Below are 18,714 nucleotides of genomic sequence, written 5' to 3'. Positions count from 1 at the left end.
GGTCCCAGGAGTTGGGGAGGTTTTGGGGGTGCTGGGGGGCTGGGGGGTCCCGGGGGGGGTTGGGGGGTCCGGGGGGGGTTTTGGGGTCCCCCCGGGGTTTGGGGGTCCCTCACGTGACGACGGGGTCCCGGCAGGGCTGCAGCGAGAGGCAGCAGCAGTCGAAGTCCTTGACGGCGTCGCGCCCCACCCGCACCCGCTGGGTCCCGTAGCCGGAGGCCGCTGGGGGGGGGGGGGGGAGGGGGGGACGGTGGCACCCGCACCCCGTCACCCCCCGCCACCCCCCCGGGTCCCCTCCCACCCCCCGGGGCCCCCCTGTCCCCCCCGGGTCCCCTTGTCACCCCCCACGCCCACCCGTGTCCCCTTGTCACCCCCCCACGCCCCCCCATGTCCCCCCCGTGTCCCTCCCGTGTCCCCCTCACCCCCCCACGCCCCCCCATGTCCCCCCCCACGTCCCCTTGTCACCCCACCACACCCCCCCGTGTCCCCTTGTCAGCCCCCCACGGCCCCTCCACGCCCCCCCGTGTCCCCCCGTCACCCCCCCACACCCTCCCGTGTCCCCTTGTCACCCCCCCACAGCCCCTCCACGCCCCCCCGTGTCCCCTTGTCACCCCCCCACGGCCCCTCCGCGCCCCCCCGTGTCCCCCTCACCCCCCACGTCCCCTTGTCACCCCCCACGCCCACCCATGTCCCCCCCATGTCCCCTTGTCACCCCCCCACACCCCCCCGTGTCCCCTTGTCACCCCCCCACGGCCCCCCCACGCCCCCCCGTGTCCCCCCCATGTCACCTTGTCAACCCCCCCCACCCCCCCGTGTCCCCTTGTCACCCCCCCACAGCCCCTCCACGCCCCCCCGTGTCCCCCTCACCCCCCCACATCCCCTTGTCACCCCCCCGACGCCCACCCATGTCCCCCCCATGTGCCCTTGTCACCCCCCCACGGCCCCCCTTGTCACCCCCCCACGCCCCCCCGTGTCCCCTTGTCACCCCCCCATGTCCCCTTATCACCCCCCCGCCCCCCCCGTGTCCCCCTGTCACCCCCCCACGCCACCCCCGCCCCCCCCCCCCGCGCCCACCCGTGTCCTTCTTCTTCTCGTGGTAGGTGTACACGGCCCCGGCCGTGCAGTTCTTCCCGTGACGCGTCATGGCCGCCTGCGGACAGCGCCGTCAGAGCGGGGGGGGGCACCGGGGGGGGGCACCGGGGGGCACCGGGGGGGGGGATGGGCCCGGGGGGGGGGGATGGGCCCGGGCCCCCCTCACCTCCCGCCCGCCAGCCCCGCTCCGCCCGCCAGCGCCGGAAGCCGGAAGTGCCGCTGCCGGAAGTGCCGGCTGCCGGAAGTGCACCAACGCAAAGTGTTCCCCCAAGGCCGGAAATGCTCCGGCAGCGCTTCCGGGTGCAGCAGTAAAGAGGGTCCGGGCGGGCCGCGGCGTTTCGTTCCCCCTCTCAGCGGAAGCTCCTTGTTCCTCCCCCAGCACCTCCCAGTCACCCCCAGCACCTCCCAGTTCCCCCATGTACTTCCCAGCTCCCCCCAGCACCTCCCAGTCACCCCCAGTTCCCCCCAGCACCTCCCAGTCACCCCCAGCACCTCCCAGTTCTCCCCGTCCCCCCTCGAGATCCCCCTCCCAGCGCCTTCTGCTGCCCTTCCGGGTTCTTCCCAGTCACCTCCCAGTTGTCCCCAGCACCTCCCAGTTACTTCCAGTTCCCCCCGCCCCGGCTCCCCCAGTTCCCCTTCAGTTCTCCCAGTTCCTCCCCATTACCCCTTCCACTCCTCCCAGTAACCCCCAGCTCCCCCCCCAGTCACCCCCAGTACCCACCAGTTGCTCCCAGTTCCCTCTTGCTAACCCCCAGTTGCCTCCAGTGACTCCCAGTTCCCCCCAGTACCTCCCCCTTCTCCCCCAGTTACTCCCAGGACACCCCAGTTCCGCCCCAGTGACCCCCTCAGAGCCTCCCGCCTCCCCCCCAGTGCCTCCCAGTTCCCCCAGTAACCCCCCAGTCCCGGGGGGGACCCACTGGGGGGGCCCAGTTTGGGGGGGAACCCCCTGTGGGGGGGTCCCCGTTGCCCGGCCCCTGCGCGGCCCCGCCCCCTACCGCGCCGTGGCCCCGCCCCCCTCGCTCGCCTCCGCTCCGCCCCTTCGCGCTCCCGCCACCGCCCGGCCCCGCCCCTTTCCCCGCCCCTTCGCGCTCTGGCACCGCCCCCGTCACCGCCCCTTCGCGCTCCCGCCACCGCCTGTCCCCGCCCTTTTCCCCGCCCCTTTGTGCTCCCTCCACGGCCTCGCCCCGCCCCCTTGGCACTCCCGCCACCGCCTCGCCCCGCCCTTTCCCCCGCCCCTTCCCCGCCCCTTCGCGCTCCCGCCGCCGCAGGACCACGCCCCTTCCGCGACCACAGCCACGGCCTGGCCCCGCCCCCTTTCTGGCCAAAGCCACCGCCTGGCCCCGCCCCTTCCCGCTCCCGCCGCGGCCTCGCCCCGCCCCCTTCCTCGTCCACAGCCCCCGCCTCGCCCCGCCCCTTCCCCGCCCCCTTCGCGCTCCCGCCGCCGCCTCGCCCCGCCCCTTCCCCCGCCCCCTTCGCGCTCCCGCCACCGCCTCGCCCCGCCCCTTCCCCCGCCCCTTTTCCCGCCCCCTTGGCGCTCCCGCCGCCGCCTCGCCCCGCCCCTTCCCCAGCCACAGCCGCTGACCTGGCCCCGCCCCCTTCCCCGCCCCCTTGGCGCTCCCGCCGCCGCCTGCCCCCGCCCCTTCCCCGGCCACAGCCACCGCCTGGCCCCGCCCCCTTCCCCGCCCCCTTGGCGCTCCCGCCGCCGCCTGCCCCCGCCCCTTCCCCGGCCACAGCCACCGCCTGGCCCCCCTTCCCCGCCCCCTTGGCGCTCCCGCCGCCGCCTGGCCCCGCCCCTTCCCCAGCCACAGCCGCTGACCTGGCCCCGCCCCCTTCCCCGCCCCCTTGGCGCTCCCGCCGCCGCCTGGCCCCGCCCCTTCCACAGCCACAGCCGCTGACCTGGCCCCGCCCCCTTCCCCGCCCCCTTGGCGCTCCCGCCGCCGCAGGACCCCGCCCTTTCCCCCGGCCACCGCCACCGCCTGGCCCCGCCCCCTTCCCCCGCCCCCTTGGCGCTCCCGCCACTGCCTGGCCCCGCCCCTTCCCCCGCCCCCTTGCCGCTCCCGCCGCCGCCGCGCGCCGCCGCCCCGCCCTCCCTCCTCCTCCCCCCGCCCCCCCCCCCGCGGCGCGGTGCATTGTGGGAGGAAGCGGCGGCGGCGCGGCCCCGCCAGCCAACATGGCCGCTCCGTGAGCTCCCCCCCCCCCTCCCCGCTGCCGCCGCCGCCCTCCGCCGCCCTCCGCCGCCCCCGGCCCAGCCGCCCGGCCCGGCCCCGGGGGAGCCGCCGCGGAGGGGCCCGTCCCGCCCCGCCCCGCCCTTGGCCCCCGCCGGGGCCGCCGCCCCCATGGACAGGAACTACCCGGCCGCCGGTTTCGGGGACCCGCTGGCCGCCGGGCCCGGCTGGAGCTACGAGCGCTCCGCCAAGGCCAGGTGAGGGGCGGGGGGCACCGGAAGGGGGGGGGGGGGGGACAACGGGGGGCGGGGGTACCGGTGCAGCGGGGGCTTGGGGTGCGGGGGAGCCGGGGCGGGAGTAGCGGGGTGCTGGGGACCCGGGGCGGCGGGGGCTGGGGTGCACCGGGGGGCTGGGGTGCCGGTGGACCGGGGGTTTGGGGTGCTGGGGTCCCCGGGAACGGGGGACCCGGTGCGGGAGTACCGGGGGGCTGGGGTGCCGGTGGACCGGGGGCTTGGGGTGCTGGGGTGCCGGGGTGCTGGGGTGCCGCTGCACCGGGGCGTGGGGTGCTGGGGTCCCCGGGCACGGGGGACCCGGTGCGGGAGTACCGGGGTGCTGGGGTGCCGGTGCACCGGGGCGTGGGGTGCTGGGGTCCCCGGGCACCGGGTGCAGGAGTACCGGGGTGTGGGGGTCCCGGTGTACCGGGGTGCTGGGGATCCGGTGCACCGGGACTTGGGGTGCTGGGGTCCCCGGGCACTGGGTGCAGGAGTCCTGGGGTGCTGGGACCCGGTGTGGGAGTTCCGGGGTGCTGGTGCACCGGGGCTAGGGGTGCTGGGGTCCCGGGGTGCTGGGGTGCCGGTGCACCGGGGATTGGGGTGCTGGGGACCCGGTGCACCGGGGCTAGGGGTGCTGGGGTCCCGGGGTGCTGGGGTGCCGGTGCACCGGGGATTGGGGTGCTGGGGACCCGGTGCACCGGGGCTAGGGGTGCTGGGGTCCCGGGGTGCTGGGGTGCCGGTGCACCGGGGATTGGGGTGCTGGGGACCCGGTGCACCGGGGATTGGGGTGCTGGGGTACCGGGGTGCTGGGGTGCCGGTGCACTGGGGATTGGGGTGCTGGGGTCCCGGGGTGCTGGGGTGCCGGTGCACCGGGGATTGGGGTGCTGGGGTACCGGGGTGCTGGGGTGCCGGTGCACCGGGGATTGGGGTGCTGGGGACCCGGTGCAGCAGGGCTTGGGGTGCTGGGGTCCCCGGGCACGGGGTGCAGGATTATCGGGGTGCAGGGGTCCCGGTGCACCGGGGGCTGGGGTCCTGGGGTGCTGGTGCACCAGGGAGTGGGGGGCTGGGGTCCCCGGGCACGGGGTGCAGGAGCACCGGGGTGCTGGGGTGCCGGTGCACCGGGACTTGGGGTGCTGGGGTGCCGGTGCACCAGGGAGTGGGGGGCTGGGGTCCCCGGGCACGGGGTGCAGGAGCACCGGGGTGCTGGGGTGCCGGTGCACCCGGACTTGGGGTGCTGGGATCCCCGTGCACTGGGTGCTGGGGTGCCGGTGCACCGGGACTTGGGGTGCTGGGGTCCCCGTGCACTGGGTGCTGGGGTGCGGGGCTCCCGGGGTGCTGGCGCCCCGGCGTACCGGGTGCTGGGGTGCACCGGGGCTTGGGGTGCTGGGGTGCTGGTGCAGGAGTACTGGGGTGCTGGGGTCCCTGGGCACTGGGTGCAGGAGTACCGGGGTGCAGGGGTGCTGGGGTGCCAGTGCACGAGGGACTGGGGTGCTGGGGCCCCGGTGCACCGGGGACTGGGGGTGCTGGTGCAGCGGGTGCAGGAGCGCTGAGGTGCTGAGGTCCCGGTGCAGCGGGTGCTGGGGTGCACCAGGGTTTGGGGTGCTGGGGACCTGGCGCAGCGGGTGCAGGAGTATCGGGGTGCAGGGTCCCATTGCATTGGGTGCTGAGGTGTCCGTGCACTGGAAGTTGGGGTGCTGGTGCACCGGGTGCTGGGGTGCACCAGGATTTGGGGTGCTGGGGCCCCGGTGCACGGGGTGCAGGGATCCCAGGGTGCTGGGCACCCATTGCACTGGGAACTGGGGTGCACTGGGTGCTGGGGTCCCAGTGCAGCGGGTGGTGGGGTCTCTGTGCCCCGGGTGCAGGATTATTGGGGTGCTGGGGTCCCGTTGCACCGGCTGCTGGGGGGTCCGTGAGCCGGGGACTGGGGTGCACTGGAACTTGGGGTGCTGGGACCGTGGTGCACTGGGTGCAGGACCCCGGGGTGCAGGAGTATTGGGGTGCTGGGGTCCCGTTGCACTGGGTGCTGGGGTGTCCGTGCACCAGGGACTGGGGTGCGCTGGGTGCTGGGGTCCCGGTGCAGCGGGTGCAGCAGCTCTGGGGTGCTGGGGTATTGGGGTGCAGGGTCCCATCGCATTGGGTGCTGTGGTGTCCGTGCACCGGGACTTGGGGTGCAGGGGTCTCTGTGCACTGGGGACCGGGGTGCTGGGGACCCGGTGCAGCGGGTGTTGGGGTGCAGGAGCCTCAGGGTGCTGGGGCACCAGGTCTTGGGGTGCACAGGGCGCGGGGTCCCCAGGGTGCTGGTGTGTGGGGTTTGGGGTCCCTGGGGTGCTGGTGCGTGGGGTGCAGGGTGCACCAGGTCCTGGGGTGCTGGTGCATGGGGTTCGGGGTCCCTGGGGTGCTGGGGTGTGGGGTGCAGGGTCCCCAGGGTGCTGATGTGTGGGGTGGGGGGTGCACCAGATCCTGGGGTGCTGGTGTGCGGGGTGCAGGGTCTCTGGGGTGTGGGGTCCCCAGGGTGCTGGTGCATGGGGTTTGGGGTCCCCAGGGTGCTGGGGTGCGGGGTGCACCAGGTCCTGGGGTGTGGGGTCCCCAGGGTGCTGGTACATGGGGTGCAGGATCCCCAGGGTGCTGGGGTGCGGGGTCCCCAGGGTGCTGGGGTGTGGGGTCCCTGGGGTGCTGGTACGTGGGGTGCAGGGTCCCCAGGGTGCTGGGGTGTGGGGTTTGGGGTCCCTGGGGTGCTGCTGTGTGGGGTGCGGGGTGCACCAGATCATGGGGTGCTGGGGTGTGGGGTCCCCAGGGTGCTGGTGCGTGGGGTTTGGGGTCCCCAGGGTGCTGGGGTGTGGGGTGCTGGGTGCACCAGATCCTGGGGTGCTGGGGTGTTGGGGTGTGGGGTCCCCGGGGTGCTGGTACATGGGGTGTGGGATCCCCAGGGTGCTGGTGCGTGGGGTTTGGGGCCCCTGGGGTGCTGGGGTGTGGGGTGTGGGGTCCCTGGGGTGCTGGTACGTGGGGTGCAGGGTCCCCAGGGTGCTGGGGTTTGGGGTTCCTTGGGTGCTGGTACGTGGGGTGCAGAGTCCCCAGGGTGCTGGTGCGTGGGGTTCGGGGTCCCCAGGGTGCTGGCGCACGGGGTGCGGGGTCCCCAGGGTGCTGGGGTTTGGGGTTCCTTGGGTGCTGGTACGTGGGGTGCAGAGTCCCCAGGGTGCTGGTGCGTGGGGTTTGGGGTCCCCAGGGTGCTGGGGTGTGGGGTCCCTGGGGTGCTGGTACGTGGGGTGCAGGGTCCCCAGGGTGCTGGTGCACGGGGTGCAGGGTCCCCAGGGTGCTGGGGTTTGGGGTCCCCAGGGTGCTGGTGCGTGGGGTGCAGGGTGCACCAGCTCCTGGGGTGCTGGGGTGTGGGGTCCCCAGGGTGCTGGTGCGTGGGGTTTGGGGTCCCCAGGGTGCTGGGGTGTGGGGTGCACCAGCTCCTGGGGTGCACGGGGTCCCTGGGGTGCTGGTGCACGGGGGCGGGGGTCCGGCGGTGGGTGCGGCGCAGGAGCCCTCGCGCGTGGCAGGGGCGCGTCCTGCGGCGCCGCCTGTTTGCGTTGCGCGGCCGCTGCACCCCCCGCCGCCTGTTGCGCGGCTCCAACCGTCGCACGAGCCTGCGGCGCCCGCCGGCTTCTTGCACTATCGCCCGTCCGGCGCGCGCCGCACAACCGCGGCGGGGGCGCGGGGGTGGCACGCGGGTGTTGCGCGACTGTGCGTTGCGCCCCTTGCACGGCTGCGGCAGCGCGTGATTGTGTGGGGGGGGGGCGGGGTGGCGCGTGGTCGTGTGTTGCGCGGTTGCTTTGTTTGTGCATCACACCCGTTGTGCGGCTGTGGGCTGCTCAGAACCGCGTATCGCGCCTGTTGCACGACTGTAGGTGGTTGCTCACTGCACATTACACCCGTTGCAGGGCTGTGGGCGGCTCACAGCCGTGTGTCGCGCCTGTTGCACGATTGTAGATGGTTCCTCGCTGCATATCCACCGTGTGTTGTGCCTGTTGCACGACTGTAGGTGGTTCCTCGCTGCATGTTACACCCGTTGCGTGGCTGTGGGCTGCTCACCACCGTGTATTGCGCCTGTTGCACGACTGTAGGTGGTTCCTCGCTGCATATCACACCCGTTGCGTGGCTGTGGGCTGCTCACAACGGTGATTCACGCCTGTTGCACGACTGTAGGTGCTTTCTTCCTGCATATCGCACCCGTTGCACGGCTGTGGGTTGCTCACAACTGTGCGTTGTACCTGTTGCACGACTGTAGGTGGTTCCTTGGTGCGTATCACACCCATTGCGCGGCTGTGGGCTGCTCGCAACCACGTACGGCGCCTGTTGCACGACTGTAGGTGCTTCCTCGCTGCGTGTCGCAGCTGTTGCACGCCTGCGGGCGGCTCACAAGCGCATGTCACGCCTGTTGCGCGGCTGTAGGTGGTTTCTCACTGTGTATCGCACCTGTTGCGCGGTTGTAGGGAGCTCACAACCACGTTTCACGCCCGTTGCGCACCTGTGGGCAGCTCACAAGCGCGTGTCACGCCTGTTGCGTGGCTGTATGTGGTTCTTTGCCGTGTGTCACACCCGTTGCACACGTGTGGGCAGTTGGCAACCGCTTGTCGCAACTGTTGCACGACTGTAGGTGCTTCCTCACCATCTATCACACCCGTTGCAGGGGTGTAGGAAGTTGGTTGTCATGGTTCCCGCCCATTGCACGCCTGTAGGCAGCTTAGAGCTGTGTTTTACACCCATTGCACGCCTGTGGGCCGCTCGCGACTGTGCATGGGGGCTGTTGCACGACTGTAGGTGGTTCTCCGCCATGTATCACACCCGTTGCACGCCTGTGGGTGGCTCACAACCGTGCCTTGGGCCTGTTGCAGGACTGTAGGTGATTCTTTGCTGTGCATCACGCTTGTTGTGCGCTTGTAGGCAGCTCACGAGTACCTGTCACGCCTGTTGCACGATTGTAGGTCGTTCTTTACTGCCTGTCACGCCCATTGCATGATTGTAGGCAGTTCCTTGCCGTGCTTCACACCCATTGTGCGGCTGTGGGCGATGCCTGTTGCACGACTGTAGGCGGTTCCCCGCTGTGCATCACGCCTGTTGCACGCCTGTGGGCAGCTCACAAGCGCCTCTCATGCCTGTTGCGTGACTGTAGGCAGCTCACAGCTGTCTTTCACACCCATTGCACGCCTGTGGGCCACTCACGACTGCGCATCGGGTCTGTTGCACAACCGTAGGTGGTTCCCTGCCGTGTTTCACACCCGTTGCACGATTGTAGGTAGCTCACAGCCGCGTTTCGCACCCGTTGCGTGCCTGTGGGTGGCTCACAGCTGTGCAGTGCGCCTGTTGCACGACTGTAGGTGATTCTTTGGTGTGTATTACACCCGTTGCACGCCTGTGGGCAGCTCACGGCTGTGCAGTGCGCCTGTTGCACGACTGTAGGTGGTTCTTTGCTGTGTATTACACCCGTTGCACGCCTGCCGGCAGCTCACAGCCGTGCATTGCGCCTGTTGCACAACTGTAGGTGTTTTTTTGGTGCGTATTACACCCGTTGCACACCTGTGGGCAGCTCACAGCTGTGCAGTGCGCCTGTTGCACGACTGTAGGTGATTCTTTGGTGTGTATTACACCCGTTGCACGCCTGTGGGCAGCTCACGGCTGTGCAGTGCGCCTGTTGCACGACTGTAGGTGGTTCTTTGCTGTGTATTACACCCGTTGCACGCCTGCCGGCAGCTCACAGCCGTGCATTGCGCCTGTTGCACAACTGTAGGTGTTTTTTTTGGTGTGTATTACACCCGTTGCACACCTGTGGGCAGCTCACAGCTGTGCAGTGCGCCTGTTGCACGACTGTAGGTGGTTCTTCGGTGTGTATTACACCCGTTGCACGCCTGCAGGCAGCTCACAGCCGTGCATTGCGCCTGTTGCACAACTGTAGGTGTTTTTTTGGTGCGTATTACACCCGTTGCATGCCTGTGGACGGCTCACAGCTGTGCATTGCGCCTGTTGCGCGACTGTAGGAGGTTCTTTGCTGCGTGTTACACCCGTTGCACGCCTGTGGGCAGCTCACAACCGCGTGTCGCGCCTGTTGCACGGCCGTAGGTGGTTCCCCGCTGTGTTTTCACACCCGTTGCACGATTGTAGGCAGCTCACAGCCGCGTTTCGCACCTGTTGCGTGCCTGTGGGCGGCTCACAGCTGTGCAGCGCGCCTGTTGCACGACTGTAGGTGGTTCTTTGGTGTGTATTACACCCTTTGCACGCCTGTGGGCAGCTCACAGCCGTGTGTTGCGCCTGTTGCACGACTGTAGGTGGTTCTTTGGTGTGTATTACACCCGTTGCACACCTGTGGGCAGCTCACAACTATTTGTCACACCCGTTGCATGCCTGTGGGCAGCTCACGGCTGTGCAGTGCGCCTGTTGCGCGACTGTAGGTGGTTCTTTGCTGTGTATTACACCCGTTGCACGCCTGTGGGCAGCTCACAGCCGTGTGTTGCACCTGTTGCACGACTGTAAGTGGTTCTTTGGTGCGTATTACACCCGTTGCATGCCTGTGGGCGGCTCACAGCTGTGCAGTGCGCCTGTTGCGCGACTGTAGGAGGTTCTTTGGTGCGTGTTACACCCGTTGCACGCCTGTGGGCAGCTCACAACCGCGCGTCACGCCTGTTGCACAACCGTAGGTGGTTCCCCACCGTGTTTTCACACCCGTTGCACGATTGTAGGTAGCTCACAGCCGCGTTTCGCACCCGTTGCGTGCCTGTGGGCGGTTCACAGCTGTGCAGTGCGCCTGTTGCACAACTGTAGGTGGTTCTTTGGTGTGTATTACGCCCGTTGCACGCCTGCGGGTAGCTCACAGCCGTGTGTTGTGCCTGTTGCGCGACTGTAGGTGGTTCTTTGGTGTGTATTACACCCGTTGCACGCCTGTGGGCAGCTCACAGCCGTGCATTGCAGCTGTTGCACGACTGTAGGTGGTTTTTTGGTGCGTATTACACCCGTTGCACGCCTGTGGACGGCTCACAGCTGTGTAGTGCGCCTGTTGCGCGACTGTAGGAGGTTCTTTGCTGCGTGTTACACCCATTGCACGCCTGTGGGCAGCTCACAACCGCGCGTCGCGCCTGTTGCACGGCCGTAGGTGGTTCCCCGCCATGTTTTCACACCCGTTGCACGATTGTAGGCAGCTCACAGCCGTGCATCGCGCCCGTTGCACGACTGCGGGTGGTTCCCCGCCGCGCGTCGCGCCCGTTGCACGACGGCGTGCGGCTCCCTCGTGCGAGGGCCGGGGGGGGGTGGGTGGGGGTGAACGTGCGAGCGGGGGTGGGGTGGCGAGCGCGGCGCTGACGGCCCTGCTCCCCTCCCCCCAGCCTGGTGTACGGGGGCTCGCGGGCGTCGCACCCCGACCCCGACCTGCTGCACCGCCAGCCCTACGGGGCCCCCCACCCGCTCCAGGGCTATGCCGCCAACCACCACCCCGCAGGTACGCCCCCGCCACCCCCCGGCACCCCGACACCCCCGCCCCCCGCCACCCCGACACCCCCACCCTGCAGGACCCCAATCCCCCGGCACCCCGACCCCCCGGCACCCCGACACCCCCACCCTGCAGGACCCCAATCCCCCGACACCCCAACATCCCCACCCCGTGGCACCCCAACCGCCCAGCACCCCAACACCCCCACCCTCCAGTACCCCAATCCCCTGGCACCCCCACCCCACGGCACCCCGACCCCCCAGCACCCCAACCCCCCGGCACCCCAACACCCCCACCCTGCAGGACCCCAATCCCCTGGCACCCCCACCCCACGGCACCCCGACCCCCCAGCACCCCAACCCCCCGGCACCCCAACACCCCCACCCTGCAGGACCCCAATCCCCTGGCACCCCGACCCCCCCGGCACCCCAACACCCCCACCCTGCGGCACCCCAACACCCCGACCCCCCAGCACCCCAGTCCTGCGGCACCCTGACCCCCCAGCACCCCGACACCCCGCCCCCGTGGCACCCCAACCCCCCGACACCCAAACCCTGCAGCACCGCGATCCCGGGGCCCTCCATCACCGTGTCACCGCAACACCCCAACCTTGCGGCACCCTGCGTCACCCTGACCCCGTGTCACCCTGCGTCACCCTGACCCCGTGTCACCATGACACCCCGACCCTGCGGCACTGTGTCACCCTGACCACACGTCACCGCAACACCCCAACCCCCGGGTCCCTTTGTCACCGCGACCCTGCAGTCCCCGGGTCCTTGTGTCACCGCGTCCCCACGTCACCCCAACCCCGTGGCACTGAGACCCCGGGTCCCTTTGTCACCCTGTCCCCACGTCACCCTAACCCCGTGGCACTGAGACCCCAGGTCCCTTTGTCACCGTGACCCTGCAGTCCCTGGGTCCCTTTGTCACCGTGTCACCGTGACCCTGCAGTCCCCGGGTCCCTTTGTCACCGTGACCCTGCAGTCCCCGGGTCCCTTTGTCACCGTGTCACCGCGACACCCCAACCCCAGGTCCCTTTGTCACCGTGACCCTGCAGTCCCCGGGTCTCTTTGTCACCGTGTCACCTCAACACCCCAACCCTGGGTCCCTTTGTCACCGCGTCACCGTAATCCCAGGGTTCCCATGTCCCCATGTCACTTTGTCACCGTGACCCTGTGTCACCGTAACCCCATGGTTCCCATGTCCTCACGGTCCCTGTGTCACCGTGACTCTCCAACCCTGTGACCTCATATCCCGTTGTCACCGTGACCCCGCGGTCCCCGTGTCCCGTTGTCACCGTGACCCCGCGGTCCCCGTGTCCCTTTGTTGCCACATCCCAGTGCGGGCCGTGTCCCCCTGTCCCCAGCGCATGGGTTGTCCCCGTGTCCCCAGGGTCACCGTGTCCCTGCGTCACCGTGTCCCCATGCTTGTCCCTGTCCTTGCGTGTCCCCAGGGCTGTGTCCTTGTCCCCATGTCCCCACGCGTGTCCCCCTGTCCCCGTGCTCCATCCATGTCCCCACGCGTGTCCCCCTGTCCCCACGCGTGTCCCCCTGTCCCCGTGCTCCATCCATGTCCCCACGCGTGTCCCCATGTCCCCACGCGTGTCCCCCTGTCCCCGTGCTCCATCCATGTCCCCACGCGTGTCCCCCTGTCCCCGTGCTCCATCCATGTCCCCACGCGTGTCCCCATGTCCCCACGCGTGTCCCCCTGTCCCCGTGCTCCATCCATGTCCCCACGCGTGTCCCCATGTCCCCACGCGTGTCCCCCTGTCCCCGTGCTCCATCCATGTCCCCACGCGTGTCACACTGGTGTCCCCCCCACTCACATCCACGTCCCCGTCCCCACGCTCATGTCCCTAAGGCGTCCCCCAATCCCCGGGGAAACAGGGTGGCCATGTCCCCACGCTGTCCCCAAGCTGTCCCCATGGAGAAGCAGGGCCACGGGTGTCCCCGAGCTGACCCCGAGCTGTCCCCGTCCCCCGGGGAGGCCTGGCCACAGTGTCCCCACGGTGTCCCCGAGCTGCCCCCGTCCCGTGGGGAGGCCTGGCCGCGCTGTCCCCGCGCTGTCCCCGCGCTGTCCCCGCGGTGTCCCCGTGGTGTCCCCGAGCTGTCCCCGTCCCCCGGGGAGGCCTGGCCGCAGTGTCCCCGCGCTGTCCCTGCGCTGTCCCCGCGCTGTCCCTGCGCTGTCCCCGCGGTGTCCCCGAGCTGTCCCCGTGGTGTCCCCGAGCTGTCCCCGTCCCCTGGGGAGGCCTGGCCATGGTGTCCCCGCGCTGTCCCCGCACTGTCCCCGCGCTGTCCCCACGGTGTCCCCGAGCTGTCCCTGTCCCCTGGGGAGGCCTGGCCATGGTGTCCCCGCGCTGTCCCCGCACTGTCCCCGCGCTGTCCCCGCGCTGTCCCCACGGTGTCCCCGCGCTGTCCCCACGGTGTCCCCAAGCCGTCCCTGCGGTGTCCCCACGCTGTCCCCGCGCTGTCCCCGTCCCCTGGGGAGGCCTGGCCGCGCTGTCCCCGCGCTGTCCCCGAGCTGTCCCCGCGGTGTCCCCATGGTGTCCCCCCGGTGTCCCCGCGCTGTCCCCGCGGTGTCCCCGCGCTGTCCCCACGGTATCCCCGAGCCGTCCCCGCGCTGTCCCCACGGTGTCCCCGAGCTGTCCCCGTCCCCTGGGGAGGCCTGGCCGCAGTGTCCCCGCGCTGTCCCCCCGGTGTCCCCGAGCCGTCCCCGCGCTGTCCCCGCGGTGTCCCCGAGCCGTCCCCGCGCTGTCCCCGCGGTGTCCCCGAGCTGTCCCCGTCCCCAGGGCTGTCGGGGCTCTTCGAGACGGGGCTGCACCACGCGGGGGGCGCGGCGCCCGACGCCTCCGTCATGAACCTCATCTCGGCGCTGGAGTCGCGGGCGCCGCAGCCCGGCCCCTCCGCCTCCTCCCTGCTCTCCCAGTTCCGCACCCCCTCCTGGCAGACTGGTGGGTCTGGGGGGCCCGATCCTGACGGGGGGGGGGGGCCCTGTGCTGCCCTGGGGGGTCTAATCCTGTTCTGGGGGGGTCCTGTGCTGCCCGGGGGGGGTCCTGTGCTGCCCTGGGGGGGTCCTGTGCTGCCCGGGGGGGGTCTAATCCTGTCCTGGGGGGGGTCCTGTCCTGCCCTGGGGGGGTCTAATCCTGCCTTGGGGGGGTCCTGTCCTGCCTAGGGGGGTCTTATCCTGTTCTGGGGGGGTCCTATTGTGCTCTGGGGGGGGTCCCGTGCTGCCCTGGGGGGTCTAATCCTGCCCTGGGGGGGTCCTGTGCTGCCCTGGGGGGGTCCAATCCTGCCCGGGGGGGGGTCCAATCCTGCCCGGGGGGGGGTCCTGTGCTGCCCTGGGGGGTCTAATCCTGCCCTGGGGGGGTCCTGTGCTGCCCTGGGGGGTCTAATCCTGCCGTGGGGGGGTCCTGTGCTGCCCTGGGGGGTCTAATCCTGCCTTGGGGGGGTCCTGTGCTGCCCTGGGGGGGTCTAATCCTGCCCGGGGGGGGGTTCCTGTCCTGTCTGGGGGGTCTAATCCTGCCTTGGGGGGGTCCCGTGCTGCCCTGGGGGGTCTAATCCTGCCCTGGGGGGGTCCTGTCCTGCCTAGGGGGGTCTTATCCTGTTCGGGGGGGTCCTGTGCTGCCCTGGGGGGGTCCTGTGCTGCCCTGGGGGGGTCCAATCCTGCCCGGGGGGGGTCCTGTGCTGCCCTGGGGGGGTCCAATCCTGCCCGGGGGGGGTCCTGTGCTGCCCTGGGGGGTCTAATCCTGTCCTGGGGGGGGGGGTCCTGTCCTGCCCTGGGGGGGTCTAATCCTGCCCCGGGGGGGGTCCTCTCTTGCTCTGGGGGGTCCTATCCTCCTTGGGGGGGTCCTATCCTGCTCTGGGGGGTCCTATTTTGCTCTGGGGGGGGGGGGGGGAATGTAATTGCCCCTGCGAGGGTCCTGTCCCCCCCAGGATCTCCCCCCCCCCCTCACCCCCTTTTCTCCCCCCCCCTCACCCCCTTTTCTCCCCCCCCCAGCCATGCACACTCCAGCGCCGGCCGAATTATTCATCTCGGGAGCGTTACCGGGTTCGGGAACCTTCCCCTCCTCCTCGGCGCTCAGCGCCTACCAGCACCCGGCCTCCTTCAGCGGGCGAAGCTTCCCGGTCAGCTCCCCCCTCAGCCTCCCCGAGGCCGCCTTCAGCCCCGGCTCCAACGGGCTCCTCTCCCCCCACGACCCCCTCCTCCACATCAAACCCACCCAGGGGAGCGTCCCCCCCTCCCTGGGATTCGAACGCTTGGGCAGCGCCGTTTTAAGTTCGGGTTTACCCCCGCAAAGTTCGGCTTATCGAGGACCTCCCAGTTCCTCCCAGTTTAATTTACTTTCGGCTCCCTTAACCGCCCCGACGGAACAACCGGCGCAACTTTACAACGCTTCGGTTTTCGGAGGAGGAGGAGGAGGAGGAGGAGGAGGAGGAGGAGGAGGAGGGGGAGGAGGAAGCGACCGCGCCGTCCCTCGGCAAGACAGCGTCATCAAACACTACCAACGCCCGGCCGGCGCACAACCGCAACTCCCGCCCGCCGCGCACAGCCTCCAACACTACCTGAGCTGCGGCGGTACCTACCAACAAATGTCGCACCGCGCTCCGCTTTCCTGTAGCCCTCTGGGTGACCAATCTCCCGCCGCTTCCGAGGGTTCCCAACAACCTCCCAAAAATCCGACGGCTCCTCGACCGGAACCAGCTCAAAGTTATCGACCCATCATCCAATCGCCGGCGTATTCCGGCGGTAGCGGCGGCGGTAACGGCGGTAACGGCGGTAGCGGCGGCGGTGCGACGACGGGCGGCGCCGGCAACGGCGCCGGCAAATCGAAAAGTTATTCGGCTTCCCGCCAGACCCCTCGTTCCACCGCCACCCCCAAATGTCAAAGCAGCTACACCCCCAGCACCCCCAAACCCAGCTCCGTCATCGCCAGCCAGTCCCCGGCTTATTCTCCTGGCCAACCTCCCAATTTACTAGCCATGGGGCCGGCTACCGCTTACGGCGCTAATCCCCCGCCCCCTCAAAATTTAGGGGGCGGCGGGCAACCCGCCGGGGCTTTCAGCGGGGGGCAAGGGGGGGAATTGGGGGGTAAAGCTCCCAGTTACCCAACTGGGGGGCAAGGCGGGGGGCAAGGTGGCCAGGGCTTGCAACCTTGCGTTAGCCAAGGTCAAACCTATTCCCCCGAGCAACTCCAGGCGTTGCCTTACGGGGTCCAACCCGAGGGGGGGCAAACGTCGGGGTACGGCCCCCCGCCCCCCTCCCAGGGGTTACCCACCGCCAGCCCCTCCCTCAGTTACAGCACCGGCCACTCGCCCGCCATGCCGGCCCCCCTCCCCTACGCCGGTTTAGGGGGGTCCAGCCCATCCCCCATTATCCGACCTCTTCAATCCCCTCCGGCCCCGCGCCCCCAAAGCGGGGCTTCCCCGGGTCAATCCCAAAAATATTTAGGGAACGTTTTATCTCCTTCTTTTATGCCGCCGGCTTACGGCGGGGGGCCGGGGGGCTTAGACCGACCCCCCGCTTTCGGCAAAGGAGGGAAAGGGGACGCGGAGCTGCTGGCGGCCGAACGCAGCGAGGACGAGGATTTTCTCATCCAACATCTCCTCCAAGCCCCCAGCCCCCCCCGCGGGCCGAGCGAGGGGTTGGGGGCTTGCGAGGAACGAGGAGGGGCCGGGAAAAGTTTGGGGGGCTACGGGGGGTTGGGAAAAGCCGAGGAGCGATACCAGTTACAGAGCGTGATCCGGCCCAATTCCAATCTGGAAGGGCCGGCGGCTTTGGAATTGGCTTTGTTGAAAGAAAAGAAAAAACCCGAACGAGGGAAAGAATATCGGGGGGCCGGCGGGGGGGCCGGCGGGGGGGGCGAGGGGCTAGCGGCTACCTCGGTGGTCCATTACGGCCACCAACCCCCCCCCCTCGATTCCTACGGGCAGGAATTAAAGAAACCGGCCGAGCATTTAACCGCCGGCAAAGAATTGGGCCAACCCCACCCTTACCTCCCCAAGACCCCCGAGCACGGGCGATTGGTGGCCGAGGGACCCCCCTTGGAACCCCACGGTCTTTTATTGGACCCCCCCCCCGAATTAGGGCCGGTACCGGTGGTACCGGTAGCCGTACCGGTCCCGGGGGGGTCTCTCCTCCCCTCCGTCCTGACCCACACCCAAAGCCAACTCCACCCCCGCCCCAAGGGCAGACCCCCCCTCGACGTCCACCTCTTGGAACAACAACGGATGCCGCCCCCCCCGCCGCCCCCTCCGCCTCCCCCCCCGGCCCCCCCGGCCCCCCCGGCCCCCCCGGCCGCCCCCTCCCCTCAACTGCTGCTGGAAGCCCACCTCCACCAAGCCCACGTCCGCTCGCAAGGGTTGGACCCCCAGGCCCCCCCGCCGTTACCCCCCGAACCCATGGAGGTTTTACCGGCCCCCCAAGAAATCCAAGATTTTTTAGAACCCCCTTTGGGTTTAGAACCTCATTTAGGCCAAAGCGGGGGGGTTCAGGGACCCCCAGGTCATCTCCTGGATCCCGAAGGGGGGCCGACGGTTGCCCCCGCTCCGTTGGAAGCCAAGGACCAATTCGTCGAGGGGGGGAGCCCGGCGGGGGGCAAAAACCGTTTCGTCCCCCTCACCTCCATCTGCTTCCCCGACGCTTTGCTGCAGGACGAGGACCGGGGTTTTTTCCCCGGGATGGAGGACATGTTCGGTCCCCCCCCCGAAGATTTCCCTAAAAGCACCGAGGAAGAGGAAGAGGAAGGAACCGGGGGGCTGGAACCTCGAGGCGAAGCTTTGAAGGCTCCACCTTACGACATGGGACAGAGTTACCCCGCTTTTTGTCCAGCCGAGGGGGCGGGCGGTGAAGCCCCCCCGTTAACTTTGGACCCCCCCAAACACGAGTTACCCTCCACCGTCAACGCCGAACCTTTGGGTTTGATCCAAAGCACGGGCGAAGGAACCAAACCCCCTTTGACCGCTCCTCTTTTTTGTTCTTCCAAACCCAAAAAACTCCTCAAAACTTCGTCCTTTCACCTCCTCCGCAAACGCGACCCCTTCCCCCCCCCCAAAAAAACCTACGCCCAAGAATACGAATTCGAGGACGACGAGGACAAAGCCGACGTCCCCGCCGACATCCGCCTCAACAGCCGCCGCTTGCCCGATCTCCTCCCCGACCTCATCTCCAGCTGCCGAGCCCGACCCAGCCTCAGCCCCATGGGGGACATCGATTTCTGTCCCCACCCCGGACCCCATCCCGGACCCAAAAAACGGGGGCGCAAACCCACCAAACCCAAACGGGAAGGACCCCCCCGACCCCGAGGGCGACCCCGCATCCGACCTTTGGCCGAACCTCCCGGTCTTCTGGCGCCCGACGGAGCCAAAAAGCCCCGGGGACGAGGACGGGGACGGGGCAAGAAGGGCGGCGAGGAGGGGGCCGATGGTAACGGCCTGGAGCCCCTCAAGCCACTCAAGGTGAGGATTTGGGGGGTTTTGGGGTGCTGGGGGCTGGAGTGGGGTGTTTGGAGGTGAAGGTTGGGGGGAAAGGGGGTGTTGGGGCTTTTTTGGGGGGTTCCTGCTGGTCTTGCGCCCTCTGATGGCCCCAGAAAGCCCCAAGGTTGGGGATGGTGAAGGCTTGGAGCCCCTCAAGCCCCTCAAGGAGAGGATTTGGGGGGGCTTGAGGGGGTTTTGGGGTGCTGGGGGCTGGAGTGGGGTGTTGGGAGGGGAAGGTTGGGGGGAAAGGGGGTGTT

The 18,714-nt window shown here is 69.6% G+C and overlaps 1 protein-coding gene across 1 annotated transcript; it reads left to right on the top strand.

Moving 5' to 3' along the window:
• The first annotated feature begins 3,367 nt into the window (after nt 1-3,367).
• Nucleotides 3,368-18,496, top strand: LOC142077605 (proline-rich protein 12-like). Its single transcript, XM_075139534.1, has 4 exons — nt 3,368-3,511; nt 10,882-10,994; nt 13,774-13,935; nt 14,982-18,496. The coding sequence occupies exons 1-4, from the start codon at nt 3,426-3,428 to the stop codon at nt 18,494-18,496; spliced, it is 3,876 nt and encodes a 1,291-aa protein (XP_074995635.1). The 5' UTR covers nt 3,368-3,425.
• Nucleotides 18,497-18,714: the final 218 nt, after the last annotated feature.

This window comes from Calonectris borealis, unplaced genomic scaffold, assembly GCF_964195595.1.
Source record: "Calonectris borealis unplaced genomic scaffold, bCalBor7.hap1.2 HAP1_SCAFFOLD_324, whole genome shotgun sequence".
In the NCBI taxonomy this organism is placed as follows: Eukaryota; Metazoa; Chordata; class Aves; order Procellariiformes; family Procellariidae; genus Calonectris; species Calonectris borealis.
Note: the sequence above shows the minus strand (reverse complement) of the source record. Positions and strands in the feature narration are given on the sequence as shown.